Source organism: Adiantum capillus-veneris, chromosome 1, assembly GCF_014529385.1.
Source record: "Adiantum capillus-veneris isolate H3 chromosome 1, ASM1452938v2, whole genome shotgun sequence".
NCBI classification, from domain to species: Eukaryota; Viridiplantae; Streptophyta; class Polypodiopsida; order Polypodiales; family Pteridaceae; genus Adiantum; species Adiantum capillus-veneris.
The window spans coordinates 70,594,303-70,619,115 of record NC_140931.1 but is presented as its reverse complement, the minus strand read 5'-3'; the positions used below and the strand labels follow the sequence as shown (position 1 = coordinate 70,619,115).

Here is a 24,813-nt window from a genome sequence, read left to right as displayed (position 1 = left end):
AGCTATTCCACCACCTCTTATTGAAGGGAATATTCCAATGGCCACGGATCACTAGTAATGCAAAAGGCATTACTGAAAACTTCATCTCATTTTTTGTCAGAGTGTAACACCAAGCTCGCAAGATTTACAGACTTTTAGTGGCTGGGTACACACAAAGAGATCAAGGTGGGAGTCCGGCTAGCCTATAATGGTCACACACCTTGGTTTTTCTTGGGTGCCGACATCCAGTGGAGAATCAGCATCACTCCTGGAATTATTCACAACAGACTCAGGATTCTGCGTGTGATGGCTTCCCTCCTCCCATTTATGGTCTTCACTAGGGCGGCAACAGCGTGATCAGCCTGCTCAGGGTGAGCACTAGGATATGAGAAAGAGCATGCCAGGCTAGCTATTAGGCTTAAGGCCGAGCACCCTCAACAACCTTCCCTTGCGGGATTTCTCAACAGCAATATGGACTCAAGAGACAGTCTTTAAATGAGAGTCGATTAGTAGCCTGAGCTTCTGGTCCATCTAGAGAGCTCACCAGTGTTTTCATGTCTTTGAGGCATGGCGCAAGCCAATTGCAGCGACGATTCTTGCTTTCTGGCTGCTTATACACACACTCAGAGAACAATATGAAAGCATATAGGGTAGCTCAGAGACTCTGAGAGGCAACACCAGGCCTTCATTCATTGTGAGCCAAGACCTTTCTTTACAGTGGGGCATTATTGTCTTCATTGTATATCTTTTGTCTTTCATTCTAGGACAGTATCCACTTTTTGGTTCAATTTTCCCTCGTGACAAGGTTTATGTAGCCCATTTGGGAAGACTTTGAAACTAATAGAAGGATATTTAAAAGACAAAAAAGTATTCACATGCAAGAAACGACTAAAAGATTCTATTAATAATAGTGAAGGACATTACTTACAAACTAAATGCATGTCAAAATCTACACGATGTGGCGCACAAAATCCATTCGTAGTACCTAACAAGTCACGATTACTCAAAAATGCAAAATTTATTTATACTTGGAAACTGCACTATAAAAGCAGAATGGAGATCCTAGTGAAACCTGCATTAGATGAAGGGGTGTTTTTACGGTACCAAAACATAATTTAGTAAAAACAATCGTTTCTTTCATGGAGTTAGAACTCCAAACACATGCATTCATGATAGTATAGCCTACAAGAAACCTTCACAAGAACAGCCAAAGATTGAGGGGATTTTCTTACCGTATTCATCAATAGGAGCATCATAGTCATAGCTTGTTGTAACAAAAGGTCCACCACTAGTATGGCCAAAATTTGTTCCACCAAAGTACTGTCAAACAGCACTATGATTATAAAGTGAATCAAAGAAAGTTTTCACTTCTAAGGGAAAGATATAACAGGATGTGAAAATTAGCAAATGAATCACAACCATGTAGTAGTTATGAAAGCTTCCTCCCCTTTGGAAAAAGCGTGCGATTGCAAAGGCACTATCCTCTACGGGCCTCCATGGGACAGGTTCTCCCCAGTTTGCGTACCTAAAAAAGGGTCATAATTTCATTCTCAGCATGTCTCACGAATACATGCACAAAGTTAACAAAGAAACGCGAAGAGAAGGGCTTGGATGTCAATCTTTTTTAGCATAAATAAAGAGCTAAGCAGACTGCTAAACAACAACTTGACATCAGAAAAGGAACATGTTGAAATACTGCTGACCCTGAAAAGAGCAGAGGATCGCTGTAGTATTTTCTCCACATTTGTTGACCAAAGAGCTTATAAAAACCACACAGATGAAGTGACTTCAAAGGAGAATGTGAAAAGCTTTGCTCGCTGCTGCTCCTTCGCCATCGCTCACCTTCCCCTGCTTTTCTTTGCACTGTCCAGCCCCCCGCCCCCCCCCCCCCCCCCCCCCCCCCCCTTTTTCCGCGGCCCCTTTCAACTTTCTCCGCTCCGCATTCCTTCTCCCTTTTCCCCTAACCGCGCCCCGCACTCCTGAGTCGGCATACAACGCTTGAGGGGCTGCCCTCAGCGCCTAGGTGTTTATCATCGACATTTTTGCCTTCTTTCCAAAGCAGTAGACACAGAATGGTGGCCCGCCCCCTTTCTGTTTCTTTTCTACACAGGCGATGGGAAGATAAAGGGAGCAAGAGTTAGAATATTAATATGTGCTACTGGACTTATCTCAATAGGATACCAAGATGAGAGAGTCTATTAAAGCAATGTGAACTCAATGAACCTTTAAAAGGCCTTAGCACAAGCTTCATTAAGCCTCGAAAGGATAGTGCTAAAGTCCATTGGATCTAGGACTAATGGGAAAGTCTATTGCCAACTTTAGGTATTTTAGACCATTCAATATGTTCTCTAAGGTTGCTATGGACCCTCAAGTGGCCAAGTTGCACCCCCACTTGCATGCGGTGAGCCCTTCTTATAGGGAGATAAGAGAGAGAGCACTCACACACATTAGAACTCAGCTCTTTCACTTAACGCCGCATAAACGAAGCATGTCACCTAACTAGCAATGTTGCCCACAAGGAAGCGTGAATCCCATAGGATAGCCAACATGAAGAACCAATGAGAATTAAGCATTCCCTAGAATACCCTTTGATCTAATTGGATAGCCCACAAAGAGAACCAATAAGAATAGAGTATCGCATGGGTAAGCTTTGATCCTATTGGGTAACTTACTAGAGGGACCAATGAGAGTAGAGCATCCCATGAGCGAGCATGAATCTCTTTGAATAGCCTACCTTGAGAGCCAAAGAGAATTTGGCTTTATTTAATTAAAGAGTTAAGCTCTCTTCTCAAAGAGGGAATGAAAGACACTTGTCACAATGCTAACCCTCTTGCTTGAAATGAAGTGATCCATTCATTGGCTAGCCCACAACAAGGTCCAATAGCCTTCAAGCATGCCCAAGAAGGGGGGGGGTCGAAGGGTCTCTCTCTCTTGCACCTCAATGAAGTTCATTCTAAGAAGGTGATTCTCAAGGCTAAGAGAAGTCGAGAAGCCTACACCAACAAGACTTGACCATGAAATGCAAATCCAAACGAGTGCCAAGCTTACAAGCGTGCTCATCTTCTTCTTCATCTCCATTACTATGGTATGCTATGTTTTATGAGTGAACTAATGTGAGAAGAATACTTGTCACGTGACACATACCAACCCTATGTGTCCGTGGACAAGCTACACCACAGCAGGGATCAGTCAGTCCGTCAGTCTAGATATAGCACTGATCTGGCACTTTTGTGAGTCTATTTGTAGACCGTGCATGCCCAGTCACTTAGCATAGATGCATATCCTCCGGTTGACACAGCATGATCATCGGAATTCCCATCAGAATCCATTAGCATCAATTAGGGAAATTTTCCAGTGCATTTAGCCTATTTTCCTATTTATTGGTATTTTCACTTATTATTTTTAAGTGACTTTCCAACAAAAGTATGTAGGGAAATTTTGCTAAGTTAATATATAAGCAAACCCAAGTTAGCACTTTCTGGCAGAAGAGGCAGCAGGAGCTTCCTGCTCAACAGGCAGCTCCTCAGCAGTACCCCCCCTCAGCAGTAGACCCTCGCCATCCACTCCTTCCCTTTGGCGTTTCCTCCCAGCAAGCCATCGCCTACAAGTCCTCTTACCTGGTGTTTTCCAACCTCAGCAGATACATCCCAGCTAGCGTTTTTCAGCCTTGACAAAAACGCTAGCATCACTTGCAGATTCAGCGTTTTTTCAGCCTTGTCAAAAACGCCAGCTCAGTAGTAGCAAAAACGTAGAATTCAACAGTTGGATTCTCGCAGTTTTTAGCCTATGGCATAGTAGCAGATCAGCCCCTAGACGGTTGTAGATGTTTCCCCCATTTTCAGCCATAAAAACGCAGCCAAAACAGTCATTTTCAGCCACCGAAACAGTCCCAGAATTCAGCGATTAGAAGATCTCAGATTTCAGCCATCAAGTCGTCGTCGTCATCATCATCGTCATAGTCCCATTGCATCAGTCCATTGCATTCACATTGTACATCTTTGTGCAATCAAAGTAGACCACTCTCGCCGACGAGAGTGGGGCCTTCGGAGGAGGGTTTTACAACCTCTCAGTGTCGTATCTCTTCTCTCTCCTTCTCTCAGTCTCATTCACTTGCACGCACAATATCCACTCACTTTGTTCGTGATCATAGCACTCTCCATAAGACGGAAGGCTCTCTCCTTCCCTAAGAACTAAAAGGAACCTTGAGCAGTAAAGATCACTAGTCTTGAGAAAATACAACATTCATTCTGCTGCACCTAACATTGGTATCAGAGCTTTGGAAGTGTTCTGCATTACTCAAGGAAAGAACCACAAGAACCACAAGAACTTTTTTTTTGCTTATTGCGGTCGCACGAACCCAAGTTTACTTGGGCGTGGCGATTCTTAATCGTGTTTTGTTGAAGAGTGACAGGAATCCCAAGAAAGAAGGGCTTGTCCAGCCTCCCCTTGTGTCTCTTTTCACTCATTGAGAGCGGATTGTGCACTTAGCGGACAGCCAATCGACGTGAGGTGGGAAAAAGCAACCTTGGTGCGAGCGCAAAGCCGCCAAGGGGTGCGCCCGCAGAAAAGGGTAGAACTCGGGTGAAGAGAAGATCCTTCTCCAATGCGATTTGCAAGCGAAAGAACACCTCAAGAACCCAAGATTCTCAAGACTCGAGAACCTCAAGAACCCAAGATTCGCACGAGTCAAGGACCTCCAGAACCCAAGTTCCTCGTGAACTTAAGAACCCAAGACCCCCAAGAACCCACAAGAACCCACGATTACAGAATGGTCATCACTCGAAGTGGAATGGATACTTCGCTTGGAGGTGATGAGCATGAGAGAGGCGAAGAAGAATTTTCCTCACCAGAAGGTTTTTCCGACCCTTCCCCATCTACGACAAAGATTGCACGAACTCCTATGGAGGAGTTAGACCAAGAAAGAGAAGCAGAAAGAAAGGCTTACGAAGAACGAAGGGCAGCCATAGATCGTGAATACAAAGAAGGAATGGCAGGCATAGCGCGTGAGAGCGAGCAAGCACGCTTGGAAGCCAAAGCAAGAGAAGCAGAATTTGATTGCGAGAACAAAGAAATGCAAGCCAAGTTTGATCGCGAGAACAAAGCAATAAGGCAAGAGATGTTGCGACTCTTTTCTCGAATACAGGCACAGATGCAACAAGATCGAGGAAAGGAGACTCTCTCAGTCTCTTCTTCTCCCAAGCATGACACACACGATTTGCATGATGATGAGAAGCATGATGAATTGAATGATAATGATAAGCATGATGATATGGATGCCAATGATTTGCATAATGATTTGGATTACAATGACAAGCATGATGATTTGCATGATCAAGATGTGTTTTCCCACAAGCATGATGAGTTGCATGAAGAAGATGTGATTGTTCACAAGGATGATGTGTTAGTTGATGCTTTTTCTAGCGAAGCTAACCTCGTTGTAGATTCAATCACTCACCAAGAATCGATCTTGGCTTTTGAGTCGAGGTCCACAGATCCCCCACAAGAAGATTCGATAGATTTCGAAGAAGCGATCTTGGCTCTCGAGCCTTGGTCTAAAGAACCCTCACAAGAAGTATTGTGTGTTCGCATGATTGATATGCACGCATTGTTCGAGTGTTTCATTCGTGAAGATTTCCTGTATTTTAGTCAACATCGTTATGTGATCCCTTTTCCTAAGCATGACATATTGTATGTTGAGCACGTTTCTCTCATGGATGAGCACGAATGTATGCAGATTGTTCATGAAAAGCTGAAAAGTTTGTATGTAAGGAAGTCGCATTCTATGTCTCTTCCTTGGCATGACACGGTTTCCGAAAGAGCACATGATAGTATGAGCACCAAGCATAGGCATTTCCATTGTGATTTGCCACAGTTGATTGATTTCGATCAAACAGAGAAGATTCGACCTCATTGTTTGTATGTGTTTGATGAACGGGTTGTCACTCCGTCTATTTGTACATCTACATTGCATGCACAGTCTTTAGAGAAGACAATATTTTTTTCCTTCACTTTACATGGAATGGGTATGTTCATGGTTTTGTGTTGGAGATGGTTTCAGGAATTTTCAGCCATGGAGATTCTTGAAGACGAAAGAAGCAGAACTCTAGACGCAGTTGAAGCATCAAAGGAGCCACGGAAGACTTTGTGTCGCTTTCGGAGCGGCCCAAAGAACCAAGCGTTGCAGACCTTTATGAAGTTCAAGTACCGCACGACCCACACAACAGAGTGGGCTGGCAAAGAGTCCCTTCCAGGATTCCGGATGCTGTTGGCGATCTCCCTCGACGCCATACAATTCGGTACCACTACCTCACTTTGAAAAGGAGGGGATGTCACGTGCCACATCCCAACCCTATGTGTCCGTGGACAAGCTACACCACAGCAGGGTTCAGTCACTCCGTCAGTCTAGATTTAGCAGTGATCTGGCACTTTTGTGAGTCTATTCGTAGACCGTGCATGCCCAGTCACTTAGCATAGATGCATATCCTCCGGTTGCACACAGCATGATCATCGGAATTCCCATCAGAATCCATTAGCATCAATTAGGGGAATTTTCCAGTGCATTTAGCCTATTTTCCTATTGATTGGAATTTTCACTTATTATTTTTAAGTGACTTTCCAACAAAAGTAGGTAGGGTAATTTTGCTAAGTTAATATATAAGCAAACCCAAGTTAGCACTTTCTGGCAGAAGAGGCAGCAGGAGCTTCCCGCTCAACAAGCAACTTCTCAGCAGTACCCCCCCTCAGAAGTAGACCCTCGCCATCCACTCCTTCCCTTTGGCGTTTCCTCCCAGCAAGCCATCGCCTACAAGTCCTCTTGCCTGGTGTTTTCCAACCTTAGCAGATACATCCCAGCCAGCGTTTTTCAGCCTTGACAAAAACGCCAGCATCACTTGCAAATTCAGCGTTTTTTCAGCCTTGTCAAAAACGCCAGCTCAGTAGTAGCAAAAACGTAGAATTCAACAGTTGGATTCTCGCAGTTTTCAGCCTATGACACGGTAGTATATCATACGCTGTGAGCGGGATGAAAACACACACAACGCCTCTATAACGACCCGACACACACTCTTGGGAAGATACACACACACTATGGGGCACCACTCGGCTTACACAACACACCTGGCCGAGACAGGGAACACACCTCTAGAGTGAGAGGAGAGAGACTATCCACTTGCCCACTCCACACACACACACACACACACACAAAAACTCAGCTCAAAAGAGGAGAACTTCTGATGTTTAGATACAAATGAGCTTGGGCCAACACCAATGGGGCAAATAGCTCACATAATATGGGTAAGAGATACCAGATACAATCACAAACTAGAGCAGAAACTTCGCTCATAGGAGAAACTTACACAGAAAAAACAGCAGGAAAAGAGTGAGGAATTTGGCAAAATGGACAGCGCCATCGCATCCGGAGCGGCCCAAAACCCCAGTCTACAATGTCAAAGTGCTCAAATCCGACCTCGGATGAGCAGTTAATGGCCAAAACAGGCTCTAAAAACCCAAAAAACACACCTGCGGCTGTTCCTCCTCTCTTCTCCACGTTTTTTCTGGTCTTCTCTCTCATTTTTCCGTTCCCACACTTAGCTTTATTACTTGGGCACCCTTGGCCTTTTAAATGACCTCAAACGGACCCCGAATAGGCCAAAAACTGACCTCGCAGTGCATAATTGTCACCTTTTTGCATCATTCGCACACCTGGCACTCAGCTTTTTTCCAATAATGCACCTCGCCACCACGTGAAGTGGCCCCAAAAAAAGGTCCTCATGATGACCTTTCTGCATAATTCTCACAAGCAAACACCCACGTTGTGTCCGTACTCATCCACGTGCAAATATTGACCCCGTTCGCCCTCCTGACGCCACTAGATGCCATCTGACGCACCTGCTGACCTCACGTCGTCGGCCCGCGGATAGCTTCCTCGAGAAGTTTTACGCGCTACCAAATCCTCCTTATTGTGGAAAAAACACACTAGTACTGATAATAGTGAAAATCGCTGCACTATGTACACCCTGTCCTACCTATACACATGTGGGCCCCACGTAACCACCTGGCTCTGAAAAATGAGCAATGCTTTATTTGATGCACCATGCATGTATATGTACATATGTGCAATCCCTTGCTCCAAAAAACTCCTGACATAATTTGCCCATCCCCTAGCCTGCTAGAGCATTCATGCTAGCAGCAACAACACTAATAGATGCTCATTCCACCTGGATCCCACACAAAAACACTTGGCATTCCTTGCATCAAAAGCTTAATCAAGGTTCCACCTGGTTCCCAAGGAAAACCTGTAGACATGCCATATATCAACTTTGCATCAAGAAAACCATCAATTACTTTGGCATAAACCTGCATATGCAAATATATCTCCTTCTCCATAGCTGAGAGGTCTCCACTGATCATTTGTGTCATCAATTTCTGCTTCTTTGACAACTCAACCTTGGTTTGCATCAGCCCTTCAATCACTTTATAAGGCCCTTCACTTTCATCTTCAACCTCATTCGCAAATGCAACTAAGCCAATCTCCTGGATTTCTTTGTCCATCAAAAGAAATGCAACATCAGCATCCTCATCACTGCTGGTAGTGCTATCACTGTCCTCATCTGTCACCGTGGAAGAGTCTTCATCACTAGACTCATCCTCATCTTCATAAAGCTCCTCTAATCGTTTCCTTGTGTCCATATTATAAAGCTTCTTGGTACCTGTCTTTCCATAGAGGCTAATCGTACCATGTCGCCAATCTTGAACAGCTCCCACTGCACGTAACCATGGTCTGCCCAGTATAATAGGATATGCTCCCAACCCTGCTGGCATCACATGAAAATCAACCACTGCCTTTGCATCATATGCCTCCACTTCTAAGCTCTTTACAACACCCAAGCATTTTACTTTTTGATGGTTTGCCAATCTGATCCGAAAACCTGACACCCCAGCCACTGTGAGACCCATCTTCTCAACGCATGAGTGTGTTATGACGCATATTTGGGCTCCGCCATCCACATAACCTTGTCCCAAATTTTTCCTTTTATGCCACACATCTACTATTGGACAAATGTCTGGTAGCTCGTCCATTGCCAACACCTTCACTAAACCTCTCTCTGGCTCTTTCTCCATTGGGTTAACCATCCTCTTCCACTGTCGCTTTAGCTTAGGCACCATCTCTATAAGCTGCCCAAAAGTAACATCTGCCTTCCTGCTCGTCAGATCCTCCTTTAAGTCATAGCTTAATTGCCCATCCCCTAGTGGAAAATCTGAAACATGAAACTTTCGACGAGCTCTCCTTTTCCTCTTGGCCTTGACATCCTCGCCTTCATGGCTCTTTCCCTTCTTCTTGCTAGGACCTGGGACAGTTCTTCCTTCCTTTTCCTGTGTCGTCCTCTTCCCAATAGGCATCACTAATGTATCCTCTAGCTTTGATGCCTTCTCCAAGGTGACTACACTTAGCACTTTTGTCTTTCCCTTTTCCTTCTGGGTCAGTCCGCTGGTTCCTTCATCTCCCTTAATTTCGATGCCATAATCATGCGACCTAGTTAGCACCTGTTTTGACAATGGATACATGTCTCCCCCCATCCTTGGTGGCTTATCACATTGCGGGCTGATGTGACCCAACTCTCCACAATTATAACATGTGGGCGTCTGCCTCCAAAACCTACCATTGCTTTGTCCAACACCATTCCTAGGCCTTTCTTCACCTCCTTGCTAATTTGCAAACCTTCCTCGACCTCGATTATTTCCCACTTGACCTAGCATGTTTAGGCTGAGATTCTTCATCAAATCTACCATTTGCCTCATGTCTTGCCTTAGCCCATCATCTTGCACTGCTGTAGTGACCACTGCTGGCATAACCTGAGTAGTAACTACTGGTTCATGATGAATCCCTGACATGCGCCCTTGTAAAGACTCTATAGGCTGAAAGTCAGACCTCATTGGCAAAGACTCCACCCCTAACTGGCTCATTTTCCTCAGCTTCCACTCTTTGTTCCTTGCTACCTCTAGTGCATCCTCATATGTCCTAGGCTTCTTTAGCTCCACTCTCCAACGTATATTCTCCCAAAGACCACCCAAGAACCTGTCCTTCTTCATCATGTCAGGCGGGGGTACCTGTGGTGCTAAAGCCTTGCACATTCGCTCCCATGCCAATGAAAACTTACGTATGTACGCATCTACTAGCTCACCTTCCTTTTGCACCAAAGCCTGTACTTCTTGCCACACCTTGTCAGGATCTTCTATCTTCACAAACTCCACTTCCAACCCATGTCGTAGATTGTCCCAACTCAACCTTACAGGTGGATCAGCCACGCGCAACTCCTCTTCAAATGTTTTAGACCAAACTCGTGCATCACTCTTCAAACAAATTTGGAGAAGACGTAACATTTGCGCCGGTTCATGAATCTGGTTGCTAATGCAGGCAACCTCCATCTTTTCCAAAAAGTCCTCCACAGGCAAAGGACATTCCAGGATCTCTCTCAATCTTCTTGGCCCAAACATAAAGACTATGCGCTGCTGGAAAAAGATCTTCCTGGACACATGAACATTAATCTGAATTCTTTGAGTTAAATGAAAAGGAGTGAACTGAGGGCCATTTTGATCATCCATTAGAGCCAACCATGAAGCTCTCAAGAAGGCACACCTGACTTAACCTCTGATTTTGCCAAAATTTCAGCAACATAACAGCATAAATGGCTCAAAAGACCAAAAAACCAGCCATCATAACTTGGAAAAATTTTGGCAGAGTTTCCCCAGAAATAGAGCAATGAGAACCCAAAATATAGACTGTATCAGTATGCATAAACTGCCAACAATAGAACCCGAGCATCAAGTAGGAATCACTAGTACATAGCCTATGGCGAGGTCACAGGATCTCTCTCAATCTTCTTGGCCCAAACATAAAGACTATGCGCTGCTGGAAAAAGATCTTCCTGGACACATGAACATTAATCTGAATTCTTTGAGTTAAATGAAAAGGAGTGAACTGAGGGCCATTTTGATCATCCATTAGAGCCAACCATGAAGCTCTCAAGAAGGCACACCTGACTTAACCTCTGATTTTGCCAAAATTTCAGCAACATAACAGCATAAATGGCTCAAAAGACCAAAAAACCAGCCATCATAACTTGGAAAAATTTTGGCAGAGTTTCCCCAGAAATAGAGCAATGAGAACCCAAAATATAGACTGTATCAGTATGCATAAACTGCCAACAATAGAACCCGAGCATCAAGTAGGAATCACTAGTACATAGCCTATGGCGAGGTCACAAAAAGGGTGCTCCAGCTACCTGTATCACCGAAAGGATCTCCACATTTGAGAATCCCCCAGCTCAATAAAAACCTCACGCTATCGACCCTCACACGAAGGCTAATGCAAATCGCATATAGTCAAGTCTCAGAAATGACTATCTTCCAGACCAAGTCTCAGAAATGGCTGGGACTGCCAAATACAACCAAGTATGGCTCCACAAATGCGTACAATGGCAGTTTCCACAAGTAACGTACAATCCAGCAGACAATGCGCTCAAATAGGCGCCAAGTGATGCATTCCCATAACAATTGTAAGTGACATCACTGCTAGTATATCACTGTACTCCAGCTACCTGTACCTGTGTGAATCACCTGTACCTGTACCTGTCCTTGTAACCTGTAACCTATAACCTGTAACCTGTAACCTGCAACCTGCAACCTGTAATCCCGAAGCTCGAAGCTCGAAGCTCGAAGCAGAAGGTACTCGAAGAAGATCCTCCGTGGGGGCGCCAAAAGAATGTGAGCGGGATGAAAACACACACAGCGCCTCTATAACGACCCGACACACACTCTTGGGAAGATACACACACACACTATGGGGCACCACTCGGCTTACACAACACACCTGGCCGAGACAGGGAACACACCTCTAGAGTGAGAGGAGAGAGACTATCCACTTGCCCACTCCACACACACACACACACACACACAAAAACTCAGCTCAAAAGAGGAGAACTTCTGATGTTTAGATACAAATGAGCTTGGGCCAACACCAATGGGGCAAACAGCTCACATAATATGGGTAAAAGATACCAGATACAATCACAAACTAGAGCAGAAACTTCGCTCATAGGAGAAACTTACACAGAAAAACAGCAGGAAAAGAGTGAGGAATTTGGCAAAATGGACAGCGCCATCGCGTCCGGAGCGGCCCAAAACCCCAGTCTACAATGTCAAAGTGCTCAAATCCGACCTCGGATGAGCAGTTTACGGCCAAAACAGGCTCCAAAAACCCAAAAAACACACCTACGGCTGTTCCTCCTCTCTTCTCCACATTTTTTCTCGTCTTCTCTCTCCTTTTTCAGTTCCCACACTTAGCTTTATTACTTGGCTACCCTTGGCCTTTTAAATGACCTCAAACGGACCCCGAACAGGCCAAAAACTGACCTCGCAGTGCATAATTGTCACCTTTTTGCATCATTCGCACACCTGGCACTCAGCTTTTTTCCAATAATGCACCTCGCCACCACGTGAAGTGGCCCCAAAAAAAGGTCCTCATGATGACCTTTCTGCATAATTCTCACAAGCAAACACCCACGTTGTGTCCGTACTCATCCACGTGCAAATATTGACCCCGTTCGCCCTCCTAACGCCACTAGATGCCATCTGACGCACCTGCTGACCTCACGTCGTCGGCCCGCGGATAGCTTCCTCGAGAAGTTTTACGCGCTACCAAATCCTCCTTATTGTAGAAAAAACACACTAGTATTGATAATAGTGAAAATCGTTGCACTATGTACACCCTGTCCTACCTGTACACATGTGGGCCCCACGTAACCACCTGGCTCTGAAAAATGAGCAATCCTTTATTTGATGCACCATGCATGTATATGTACATATGTGCAATCCCTTGCTCCAAAAAACTCCTGACAACGCCATAAAAACGCAGCCAAAACAATCATTTTCAGCCAGCGAAACAGTCCCAGAATTCAACGATTAGAAGATCTCAGATTTCAGCCATCAAGTCGTCGTCGTCATCGGCATAGTCCCATTGCATTAGTCCATTGCATTCGCATTGTACACCTTTGTGCAATCAAAGTAGACCACTCTCGCCGACAAGTGGGGCCTTCGAAGGAGAGTTTTACAACCTGTCGGTGTCGTATCTCTTCTCTCTCCTTCTTTCAGTCTCATTCACTTGCACGCACAATATCCACTCACTTTGTTCGTGATCATAGCACTCTCCATAAGACGGAAGGCTCTCTCCTTCCCTAAGAACTAAAAGGAACCTTGAGCAATAAAGATCACTAATCTTCAGAAAATACAACATTCATTCCGTTGCACCTTACAATACTTCTTCCTTGTAAGAGTACTTCTTCTCTTTCCTCACTCCCCACTAGCCCTCTCCACCTTTGAAGGTGTTTGAGGTCTTGGGATTGAGGCCATACCATGTGTAATTTTGGTGCATGAAGCTTTCCATCTTCATGGCATCAATCGGGCTTTGAAGAACACAAAGATTGTATTGTAAACAAGTCTCTCTCAATGGGAGAAGTTATAATACAAAGTCTTTTTGAAGAGGGGACCGGCTCCAAGTAGATCCGGTCCTCAATTGTTTTCAGTCTTAATCTCTCTCTCTTTTTCAAGTTATTTTGCATGCCAAGCTCACTAGTTATGTCGTTTCTTGTTATAGACTCGAACCAAGCACTTTCCTTTTTCTTATAAGAAATCTCCTTAATGAAACTCTCTCTCTCTCTCTCTTGTTAAGACAATTCCGCTACGGTTAATGAAACTAGCTTAATTTTGTCACTTTGGTATCAAAACATAGGCTACTCTTTTTTTGCTTAAGAAGAGAGGTCCTAAGGCAGACTACATAGATTGGAATTGTCTCTTGCAAGAACACACATAATTTTTGTTTAGCATGGCTAAAAATAATGAAGAGAGTAGAATTATTGTTGTTGACTTTGATTTTGGACATGATGGTGCTACAAATGATGGCCAACCAACTCCTCCAAAGAAGAAAAGATTTCCGCATAACTCTTATCATCTTGATTCCAAGAGAGAAGAAAGAACTCCCAAGAAGAAAAAGGGGAGAAAGAGGTCACCCTCTTCTCCATCTTCATCACGCTCCTCTTCCGATGAAAGTAGAAACTACTCCTCGAAGGAGCCACGAGGAGAGGACATCGGAAATCCTATGCCGCATGGAAAAGGTCCAACAAGCTCAAGAAGTTCAAAGAGGGAGAGAAGAACATCACTTTCCTCACCTACGATGGTACCTTCGGTACCACTGACAAAGTCTTAGCTTTTATACAACAATCCGATGCGGCCTTTGGAGATGAGGGCTTTACTGAATCCTCTAAGCTACGACATGTTACCATGCATTTTCCAAAGTCCGCTAGGCAATGGTGGGCTAGTCTACGGGCTGATGGAGAAGATCTAAAGACATGGAAAGACTTAAGAGCTTCCAATATGAAGCGGTTTCTTTCAAGCGATGCCAAAGATAAAGTTCTCACCAAATGGCGAAGCTTGAAGATGTCTCCATATGAGTCCATCCACAAGTATGTAGACAAGTTTGGGACCTACATCTCAAAGGGACTATCTACAAAAAGATAGGCTTTGGAGAGCAAAAGCAACAGTTTTGTGCCGGGCTACCCAAAGACATGAATGAATATTCAATTCTCAAAGGCCCAAAACAATCTCGACAGTCATTCACCACACCATGGTTGCTTCAAGAATTAATTTCCAACAAGGGGCTAAGAAAAACCTTAAGCCCACGGAAATTAAGGACAAAAATGAGCCCAAGGGGAAGAATAATGCTACACAAAGGCAATTCCAGCAACCACAACAACAAAGCAAAGGACAAAGGTGTTGACAAAGGTAAAAATAAACTTTCATCCGAAGATCTAGAGCATTGTCGTAAGGATAACAAATATTTTAAGTGTGGGGAGCAAGGACATATTTATGGGTCTTGCCCACACAAAAAATGTATGCAATGAACCACCTAGAGCCTCTATGATTGAAGCTCAAAGAGTATGGTCATTGCAAAGGGTCATCACTTCCCTACGCTTGGGGAAAGATGAGAGAACAGGATGCTTTTATCCTCTTTTATCCCGGCTCTACTCATAATTTCATATCGATTGAGCTAGCCATCAAGTTAGGGATACAAGCTTATGAAATAGGGGATACTTTGAAGGCGGAGGGGGCTTTCAGGGGACAAGAAGCGTCAGTCACTCCCTTGATTGGGAAATTGAGACTCCATGTTCTAAGTTATGTGGACAAAGAAGACTTCTTTATCTCTCCTCTCAAACAAGTAGGAGATTGAATTCCAACGAGCGGACATTAGGCATTTATGAAAAAGAGCTATTAGCTGTCCTACATGCCCTAGTCTCCCGGAGACTCCATTTATTCTACGTACCGATCATCAAAGCCTCAAATACTTTATGACCCAAAAACCAAGCTTTCTGGCAAATGAATGAAGTGGGAAAATTTTCTTTCCTAATTCAATTTTAATATTGCTCACATTGCAGCAGGCAAGCACAACCAAGTGGCCGATGCACTTTCACGACAGCCAAATGTAATAGCAACTCGCAATGATCTATCTTCTATGATAGATGAGTATTAGAAGATAGATGAGTATGCTACTAATCCATATTCTGGAGATTTAATTTCTGCCCTAGCGTTAGGGAAGAAAGAAGAACTATTTACCTTGCAAGATGGTTATCTTCTCTACGGAAATAGGATTTGTGTCACTCATTCACTTCGTGAGAAAAGTAATATATGAATTTCATGCTCCTCCTCATGAGGGGCATAGAGGGATTCAATCTACTATATGAGGAATAGAAACATACTTCTATTGGCCTACCATAAAAGTAAACATACAAAACTAAGTTTCAAAGTGCATGATATGCCAAGAGACAAAATATGATCGAGCAAAGCAACCTAAGTAATTTTTGGAAGGGTCTCTTTGAAAAATTAGGTACTAGATTAAATTCTCTTCGGCCTATCACCCACAAACGGATGGCCAAAGTGAAATAGCAAACTCCACGATTCTTGATCTACGAAAAGCCTATGTTACGGAAGTGATCAACGTTCTCAATGGGAGAAGTACCTACCTCTTGTAAAGTGTGCATACAATAACATTGTACATACCTCTACGGGAAAAGCACCCTTTGAGGTCATTGAGGGAAGATCCAAAAGCCCTTGCTACTTAAAGTACATGGGAAGATCTTCGATGTTGATGAATCTAGCCGAGATTTTAAAGAATCTTTCCAAAAGATTAAAGAAGCCATATTTATCTCTCGACAAAAACATAAGGTTGCTGCTAATAAGCACATGAGAGCCTTGACCTTCAAGCAAGATGATTGGGTCTTGCTCAAGTTTCCCAAAGCTTGTCTAAGGCATACCTCGGGCAAGAATTCTACGAGACACCAAAAGTATTACGCTAAACTAGCAAAATGATACTATGGTCCCTTTCAAATTCTTAAGCCAATCAACGAGATGGCTTATCAATTGAATTTGCCCAATCATTGGCTCATACAAGAAGCCTCCATGTGAGCTTACTTAAGCCTTACAAAGGAAAGCCACCTCAAGAAGCCGTCAATGCAAAATTTAAAGGTCAAGAAGAGGTACTCCAACCCAAGTCTATTCTACGGCATGAGAAGGTCTTGCGAGATGGTAAGATTATCCGATGATATCTTGTTAAATTCAAGAATTATCCTTTTGAAGATGTTAGATGGATGCAAGGAATCCAACTTAGGGATAGTATGCACCTTGTCAAGGCTTACAATGACTCACTTGAGTAAGCACATGTAAATGTATGTAATGTACAAAGTTTTTATCTTATATGACTCCATTTCTTTTATTGTGAAAGTATGCATGCTTTTGATCATGTTTGTGGCGACTACATCTCCCAAGCACCAAGTAGAACTTGTCAATCCACTTCAGAGTATTGATATGGACTACAGAGTAGACATGCTTGCAGCAGCTAAGTCTCCCAAGCACCAAAGGATTAGTCATCCATTCTGGAAAGATGTCACTGTGTGAAAAGGGATCCTCTACCCACTAGGAAACCATAGATTAATGACTATGCTTTATCTTTCCTACCTCAGTCGAGAACGACTATGATTTCAAGGGCAAGGTAATGTCATAAAATCTAATATCTAACTTTCCCAAATGATTTTCTAACATTAAACTAGCCATTTGAAATGGGAAGATAAAGGGAGCAGAGATAGAATATTAATACGTGCTACTTGACTATCTCAATAGGGGACCAAGAGGAAAGATAATCTACCAATGAGCAATGTGAACTCAATGATGCTTTAAATGGCCTTAGGGTAAGCTTCATTAAGCCTCCAAAGGATAGTGATCGATTCCATTGGGCCTAGGGTTAATGGGAAAGTCTATTCTCAACTCTAGGTATTTTAGACCATTAAATATGTTCTCTAAGGTTGCTATGGACCCCCAAGTGGCCAAGTTGCACCCCCACTTGCCTGGGGCGAGCGCTTCTTGTAAGGAGATGAGAGAGAGAGAGCACTCACACACATTAGAACTCAACTCTTTCACTTAACGCATAAAGGACACATGTCAGGTAACTAACTATGTTGCCCACAAGCAAGCCTGAATTCCATAGGATAGCCAACATGAAGAACCAATTAGAATTAAGCATTTCCTAGAACAACCTTCGATCTCATTGGATAGCCCACAAAGCCAATAGGAATAGATAATCCCATGGGTAAGCTTTGATCCTATTGGGTAACCTACTAGTGGGACCAATGAGAGTAGAGCATCCCATGAGTGAGCTTGAATCTCATTGGATAGCCTACCTTGAGAGCCAATGAGAATTTGGCTTTATTTAATTATAGAATTAAGCTCTCTTCTCAAAGAGGGGATGAAAGACACTTGTCACAATGCTAACCCTCTTGCTTGAAATGAAGTAAGAGGCTAGCCCACAGCAAGCTCCAATAGCCTTCAAGCATGCCCAAGAAAGGGGGGTCGATGGGTCTCTCTTTCTCTTGCACCTCAATGAAGTTCATTCTAAGAAGGTGAAGACACCTTCTCAAGGCTAAGATAAGTGAAGAAGCCTACACTAACAACACTTGACCATGAAATGCAAACCCAAGTGCCAAGCTTACAAGCATGCTCATCTTCCTCTCCATCTACATTACTATGCTATGCTATGCTTTATGAGTGAACTAATGTAAGAAGAATACTTCTCCCTTGTAAGAATACTTCTTCTTTTTCTCTTCCTCACTCCCCGCTAGCTCTCTCCACCTTTGAAGGTGTTTGAGGTCTTGGGATTGAGGCCCTACCAAGTGTAATTTTGGTGCATGAAGCTTTCCATCTTCATGGCATCAATTGGGCTTTTGAAAAACACAAAGATTGTATTGTAAACAAGTCTCTCTCAACGGAAGAAGTTATAATACAAAGTCCTTTTGAAGGGGGGACCGGCTCCAAGTAAATCCAGTCCTCAACTATTGTCGGTCTTAATCTCTCTCTCTTTTTCAAGTTATTTTGCATGCCAAGCTAGCTAGTAGGTTGTTTTTCGTTATAGACTCCAACCAAGACTTTCTTTTTGCTCATAAGGAATCTCCTTAATGAAACTCTCTCTTGTTAATATAATTGCGCTACGGTTAATGAAACTAGCTTAATTCTATCACAGCCACATACTTGCTGCTCGGAGAGAGGCCTGCCTTGCTGCAGCAGGTCATTGGCAGGAGGGTCTCAGAGCTAAGTTCCTGACAAACTTTTGGGAGCGCTTGTGGGTTAGCAGACAACCGAGGAGAGTCACCATGTTCCAGTGGCTTGTCGCCTATCAAGCTACCGTAGTGGAGAGTTGGCTGGACTATAGTGGCCATCCGGCGGGGTTTGCCGCGTGTGACCACCCACTTGAGTCACAGAGGCATTGTCTATGGGACTGCCGCATGGTGCAGCTGGTCTGGCTTCAGATTCTACCGCTAATGCCAGCCCTGACACATCAGCTAGTTAGTACACTTGGTGTGCTGCTGCTTGGTCCACCTTCACGGACCCAACACTTCATTTTGAGTTGTCCTCAACTAGCACGGCGATTGTGACACAAGAGGGCCGGCCTACACTCAAGCCTGTCACACAGAGCTTATGCCCCAAGAGTGGAGCGGTGATAGAGAGCTTTGCTGGGAGTTTATTTGCAACCTCACTCTCTGATTCATATGGAGATTCCGTCGCGTCCGCATCTTTGAGGCCCGCCCCATCCCACCGGTGGAGACTATACGAGATATATGGCTGGAGCTGATCCACACGATTTGAGGTCAGTTTCAGAGGCTGCAGGTAGCTTTGACCATATGCGAAAGCGCCGTGACGCATTCCTACGAATTTGGCGTCCAGGGCCTACGCCATGGTCCATGGGGCTCCTAGATGGCACTACGGCTACCTGTGTGGTTGTTTCCTCCTCCCATATCCTTATTTAGCCGTCATTGTACATATCTCATTTATTCATTTGGGAGAGTCTCCCCTCATGCTGATGTAGCCCCCCTTCTTGTTAGGGGCAGTTTGTAGCCCAATGGGCAGTTTTATTAACTAATAGAAGGATCTTTTTCTAGGGAAAAAAAACCGCACAGATTTTATTATATGCAGGAGAAAGGCTCTCGCCTCTATGTATGACACCACAAAGCATTATTGAAATCAAGAAATTATTTCCGAGTGAACATAATTCATGACACAAATGCTTATGTCCATCCACTATCTTTTTGAAGAAACAGTAACAAGTTTCCTCCAAAAACATTCACTTCTCACATCGGCACTCAGCAGTTTTGGAAGCATAAAGTTTACTAAACTCGAAAATTAACAGAGGGCTGAAAACATTAACACATACCAGCCAGCCCAATCTTCAGTCCATAGAATAGGCTTTTCATTGCTATTAGGTTTGAATCCATCACAATAAAACCCATTGCAAGAATTAATCTGCAAGACTAAAGTGATCAACAACTTTTCCCAGTTTGTTCATAGATGGTAACATTCCAATCCGCTAAGAATCCTATGCACCATATCAAATTAACCTATGATCTGTTATGGTTACAGGAGTCAGCAACATGAGAAAATAGATTTTGAACTCACAATGGTAGAGGGTGCATCCTTTTGCTGGCACATGACCCAAGGTACACCTATGTTAAGACTTTGAGCAAGTGCAGCGGCCCATTGTACATAAGACTTCCCACCATCACCATAAGAGTGTTGGATGTTACCATACTCATTTTCGATCTGCAAACAAATAATTTGATCCACTCACAGTAAATTACCATAATCAAGACAAAAAGATCCAAACATAACTTTAGCCAGCTTTCTGCAGCTGCAACAAAGTTGTCAAGAGAAATCTTTGGGAAGGCATCAAACTACATGAATGCAACACTACTACCTGTAAAAGAATTCATGGTCTACTTTTTTATTGCAGGAAAACATGCATAGGAGTATGTGTACCTGTGCAAGAATTATTGGTCCACCTTGCCAAGAGAACAAATGGTTGTCCTTCATCAAGTTCACAATCTTTCCAACAAAAAAGGACATCTCCTCCTGAAATTTTAAAAAGGCTACTAACAGATTCATCATTCACCATAACTGTTAGCAAAAAGTCACTTTTGGATGTATAATACAAGCTACCAGGTCCAAGAGTAAATATTTTTCACTCCTGTTAAAAGAATAGACATGCAGCAGGACTACCCCCGGGATATTTTAAGTTGTCTTTGTTTAGAAAAGGTCATATGGGCATGTGAGCTATGTTGGTGTATAGTTACTATCACAATCACATCAGCTAGCTGGTGAAACACATAAAATGCTACATTCATTTCATCTTTTCGACACGTACTCAAACAATACACACATGAGAGAGCACATGTAACAATTTCATTTTAGGAATTCCCATTCACATCTTTTCATTAAGTCATTCGGCAAAATACCGTCAGATCAGTATCCCTAAAATCTCATGGAGAACTAAGAATTTATTCCATTCTAGGCAATCTCTGACAAAGGAGTGGAGTGGCTCCCCTCTCCTGCAACATGCACCGCACCAAATTCATCCCGCATTTCCGGAATAGACGGTGCTAAATCAAAAGCCTCAAGGTACTGCTCTAATGTCCGAGGAGAATCTGCTAAGTCCTCCTTGTTGGAAATAGGGTTGCAAGGAAACACGCACAGCTTGGAGAAGACCAAGAAGCTCAAGGCACGCAACAGAGAGTAGTATTGCTTAGTGCACAATGGAAAGATAAGATAGCCCTAGAGTGATGGGCGTATATACAATGCATGGGAGGAAAAACCTCCTAGTGAGGGAAAAAATGTCCGGCGGTCCTAAGTGTGTTCACACATCACTACCACGTGTATATGGTAACAAATGCCCCCACGGAGTGATGCGGTGAACGAGAGCTAGCACCTAGAGTATAGGGAAGTGCCATGCCCTAAGCACATGATCAGTCCACAAAGGGGAGTAAGCCCAAAGCTTTGCGGAAAGCTTCGAACTTCTTACGAGACAATGCCTTTGTGAAAAGATCTGCAAGGTTGTCCTGTGTTGGCACATAATCCAAGTTGATCTCTCCTGCTGAGAGCCTCTCCTTGACATAGTGGTAATGCACCTCAATGTGCTTTGTCCGAGCATGAAAAACTGGGTTTCTCGCAACTGCCAATGAGCTTTGACTGTCAGTGTCCTGTCCAACACCAAAATCAGCCACGGTTGGTCTCCACCCTTGCACACACACACAGCCGCTCAATCTCACTCTCACACAAAGCACCACTAGTCCGGGGGGGGGACACACATCCACACTGCCGGCACCGCGGGGGAACACAAGAGCAGGAGAAAGAGAAGGGAGGGGAGGGGAAACAATATCAAAATTGGGCAATAGTGACTTGATTACACTTCAAGAGGCATGTAAAGTGGTGTCCTGTGAGGAAAACTAGCCTACTAGTGTGAAGCCAAAATTTTCGGTCGGATGGGTGCCTTATCCATTGGGCTTTTCTTTCTTCTTCCATTTAAATTTTACCCTTTTTCTATTACTTTCTCTCTTCCCTTTATCTTGCCATAACACCCTGGGATGGGAAACAAACTCAATCTTTGGCACATGTGGTACCCAATGTGGTATTGGCAAAGTGTTATCTCTAAAAGAAGGCGACTCAGTATCTTGAAAATCTCCAAAAGGACTAGCTGGTGTTGGGGTGAGGGATGGTGGAATAGAAACCATAGGAGCACTCACCATAGAATTCAAACAAGCCTCTCTTTGGTATCTCTTAGCTTCAAAGGTAAGCCTTGACTAGGTTGCTAGTGCGGTGGCTTCAAAGGCCTTCCCCATGACTTTAACTCGTGCATATGCATCCTCAAGTGTTTTTGGATCTGACAACCTCACGTGGATTAGAACATAGCCAAATCCCCTTCATTTTTGTGTCTCGATCTCTTGCAGCCATAGCATTATTAAAAAAACTTAACTTCACTGACAAGACTTCATGACCACCTATAAGAATAATATGCTTTGCAAAAAACTATTCTTAGATGATGAGATATCCATTAGAAAATGTGAGGATTGACACAGCCATCAAAAAAATTGAACCACCATATACCCCAAGTGGAAAGCTACTAGACCCTCTCCCTCTCTCTTATCTCTTCCTTTTTCTCTCATATTAGGGAGGCACTAGCGAGGTCGCTAGTGCCCTCGCCCTTAACCTTCAAAAGATGGGCTCCTAAGGGGCCGCGGGACCGAGCCCTTGCGGACGTGCCACATCATCACTGCCAAGTCGAGATGCCCACTTGCCGCCGCCGGCCGCCGGCCATTGCCACTGCCGTGCGCCGCCAAGAGGCGCCACCAAGACCGTCCAACTCCGCCCCATGTGCCACCGCGCAGAGCCGCCACAACGAGCGCCATAGCAGCTTCGGGGAGCAAGGTTTCTCTCTCTCTCTTCAATTCCCCTTGATGGGCACTCTTTAGGCTTTATACTCCTCTCTTGCTCGCCTTAGCATGTATGGGACCACTAAAGGCCACGTAGCATGCCATGGGTAATTGCCCTCCAAGGTCCTCAATTTTTCCAAGTTTTTTCTTCCCAAAAAAACCCCACAAAGCATACAGAAAAAATCCTTTTTGGGCTTCCTTCCCCCGGCTCCCATATCCTGCCCAATAGTCCAAATCTGGAGCCGCCAAGCCGTGCCAAATCTCCACCACGTCGGCTCCAAACCATGCAAACCTCATCCCCTTTCGACTCCTCCGAGCCCACAAACTAAGGCCACAAAAAATCGAGAAAATCTTCTGAATTCAATCCCCCGACAAACGCTCCAGGCTTTTCCAAGCCGTAGCTAGGCGCTCGAGGCTCAGAATCACGAGCTGTCAATCCCTGCTGACTCCACACGGTGTGCTCTATCTGCTTGATCCTTGTTGAGGCCTAACAAAATGCCAGATGGCACGTTCTCCAATGCAATCAGGTGGGCACAAACCCGGGCCCCGACAAAACTTCAACTAGCCATAACTTGCTATCCACAACTCTAATTAGCACTCCGAGAAGACAAACATGCTCCATAACTCGAGCACTACAACTCTATCTGCTGACATCTGCCCTGGCCTCCTATTCCCAACTGCCCTATCCATTGGGGATCTGCAACACCTTCTAACTTCGAACTGCAATATTTGGCACACTGGGGCTTCGTTTGATGAGCCGTCTGGACCGGCTTCTAGAGCACATCGAACACTATTCTAGAGCACTGATAGAGCACTTGGGATACCTTTACTTGCTATCCCATATGGACCGTTTTTGAAGTCTTTTTGGCCTAAAAAGCCGTATTAAGCATACATTCCCGCTGTCACTAGTCTACCCAAGGACTTCATACCTGCTCTAGCCTTCTGCACTGCACCTACCTGCAGCCTTAGCCTAGCATTGCACACTTTTCATCTTGGACCAACTTTGGCTGCACCATCATTGCCCAGCCCCCTCGTTGACCATTTATGTTCGACTAAAAGCATATTTACAGAACTTTAGAAATTGACAATTCAAAGCACTTGGAAGAACCACAACCCTATGTACAAGCTATGTACAAAAGTCTCATCTCCTTCGCACACTGCATATTTTTAGGTGGGTTGTCCACCTCCCTTGGCTACAATCTGATGCACCTCAAGCACTAGCCTTCTCTAAATATACAACTTGAGACACACACCGTTCACCCTGTGTTTAAGAAGCTTACCATTTGCCCTTACCAACTGATAGGTCCCATTCGGAAAGGCCTTTTGCACTTTGTACTACAGATCTGTCCACTTCTTTTTAGACTTGAAATTCTCATACTTCATCACCTAACTCCCTTTTTGCATTTCCCTATCCGGAAAACATGTCCTAGCCTTCCCCACTTGTTCCTCCTGTTGCTTCACATCATGATCCGTTGTTGCCTTCCCATCTGCCTGCAAAACATGCATACCCACTTCTTTGACCTTATTATTTACCCTTGGAACCTCACCTCCATTTGGCAGAGCTGGTTGCACAAGATTTTCCACTACTTACTCTCTTGGACCATTGAACTGCCCTTGACCTCGACCTCTACCAAACAGCGGGTAAATGCCTCCCCTCTCTCTTGGCTGCTGAGGACAATCACGCGCATAGTGCCCCTCTTCTCCACAATTGTAGCATCTGCCTGGCAGCCGCCTTGCCCTGCCCCTTGCTCCTCTTGGCTTCCCTCTATCCATCATGCTTATGGCGCGACTCTTGCATCTACTCGGACAAATCCTGCACAATGCGTACCCAATTCTGCGGCACAACGGCTACCCCTCTCATGCATAGCATCCCTCCGACTTTGAGGTTGAAGGGGGGCCATCGTCTCGTAGCCCGACACACCCTGCTCTATCTTCTTCTTTATCTTTCTGCTCTTTGACCGTGCAATCGCTACAGCCCCAT

At 44.3% G+C, this 24,813-nt stretch overlaps 1 protein-coding gene across 2 annotated transcripts in view; it reads right to left on the bottom strand.

Annotated features, from left to right (window-relative positions):
- LOC147464943 (beta-galactosidase 15-like) overlaps positions 1-24,813 on the bottom strand; it is a 242,071-nt gene that overhangs the window by 102,788 nt on the left and 114,470 nt on the right. For both annotated transcript variants that reach the window (XM_086517172.1, XM_086517176.1), the window contains exons 6-10: positions 20,386-20,478; positions 20,026-20,169; positions 19,784-19,872; positions 1,399-1,504; positions 1,212-1,299 (exon numbers count right to left, since the gene is read on the bottom strand). In XM_086517172.1, the coding sequence (XP_086373298.1) occupies positions 1,212-1,299; positions 1,399-1,504; positions 19,784-19,872; positions 20,026-20,169; positions 20,386-20,478 (520 nt within the window). The remainder of the gene's footprint in view (positions 1-1,211; positions 1,300-1,398; positions 1,505-19,783; positions 19,873-20,025; positions 20,170-20,385; positions 20,479-24,813) is intronic.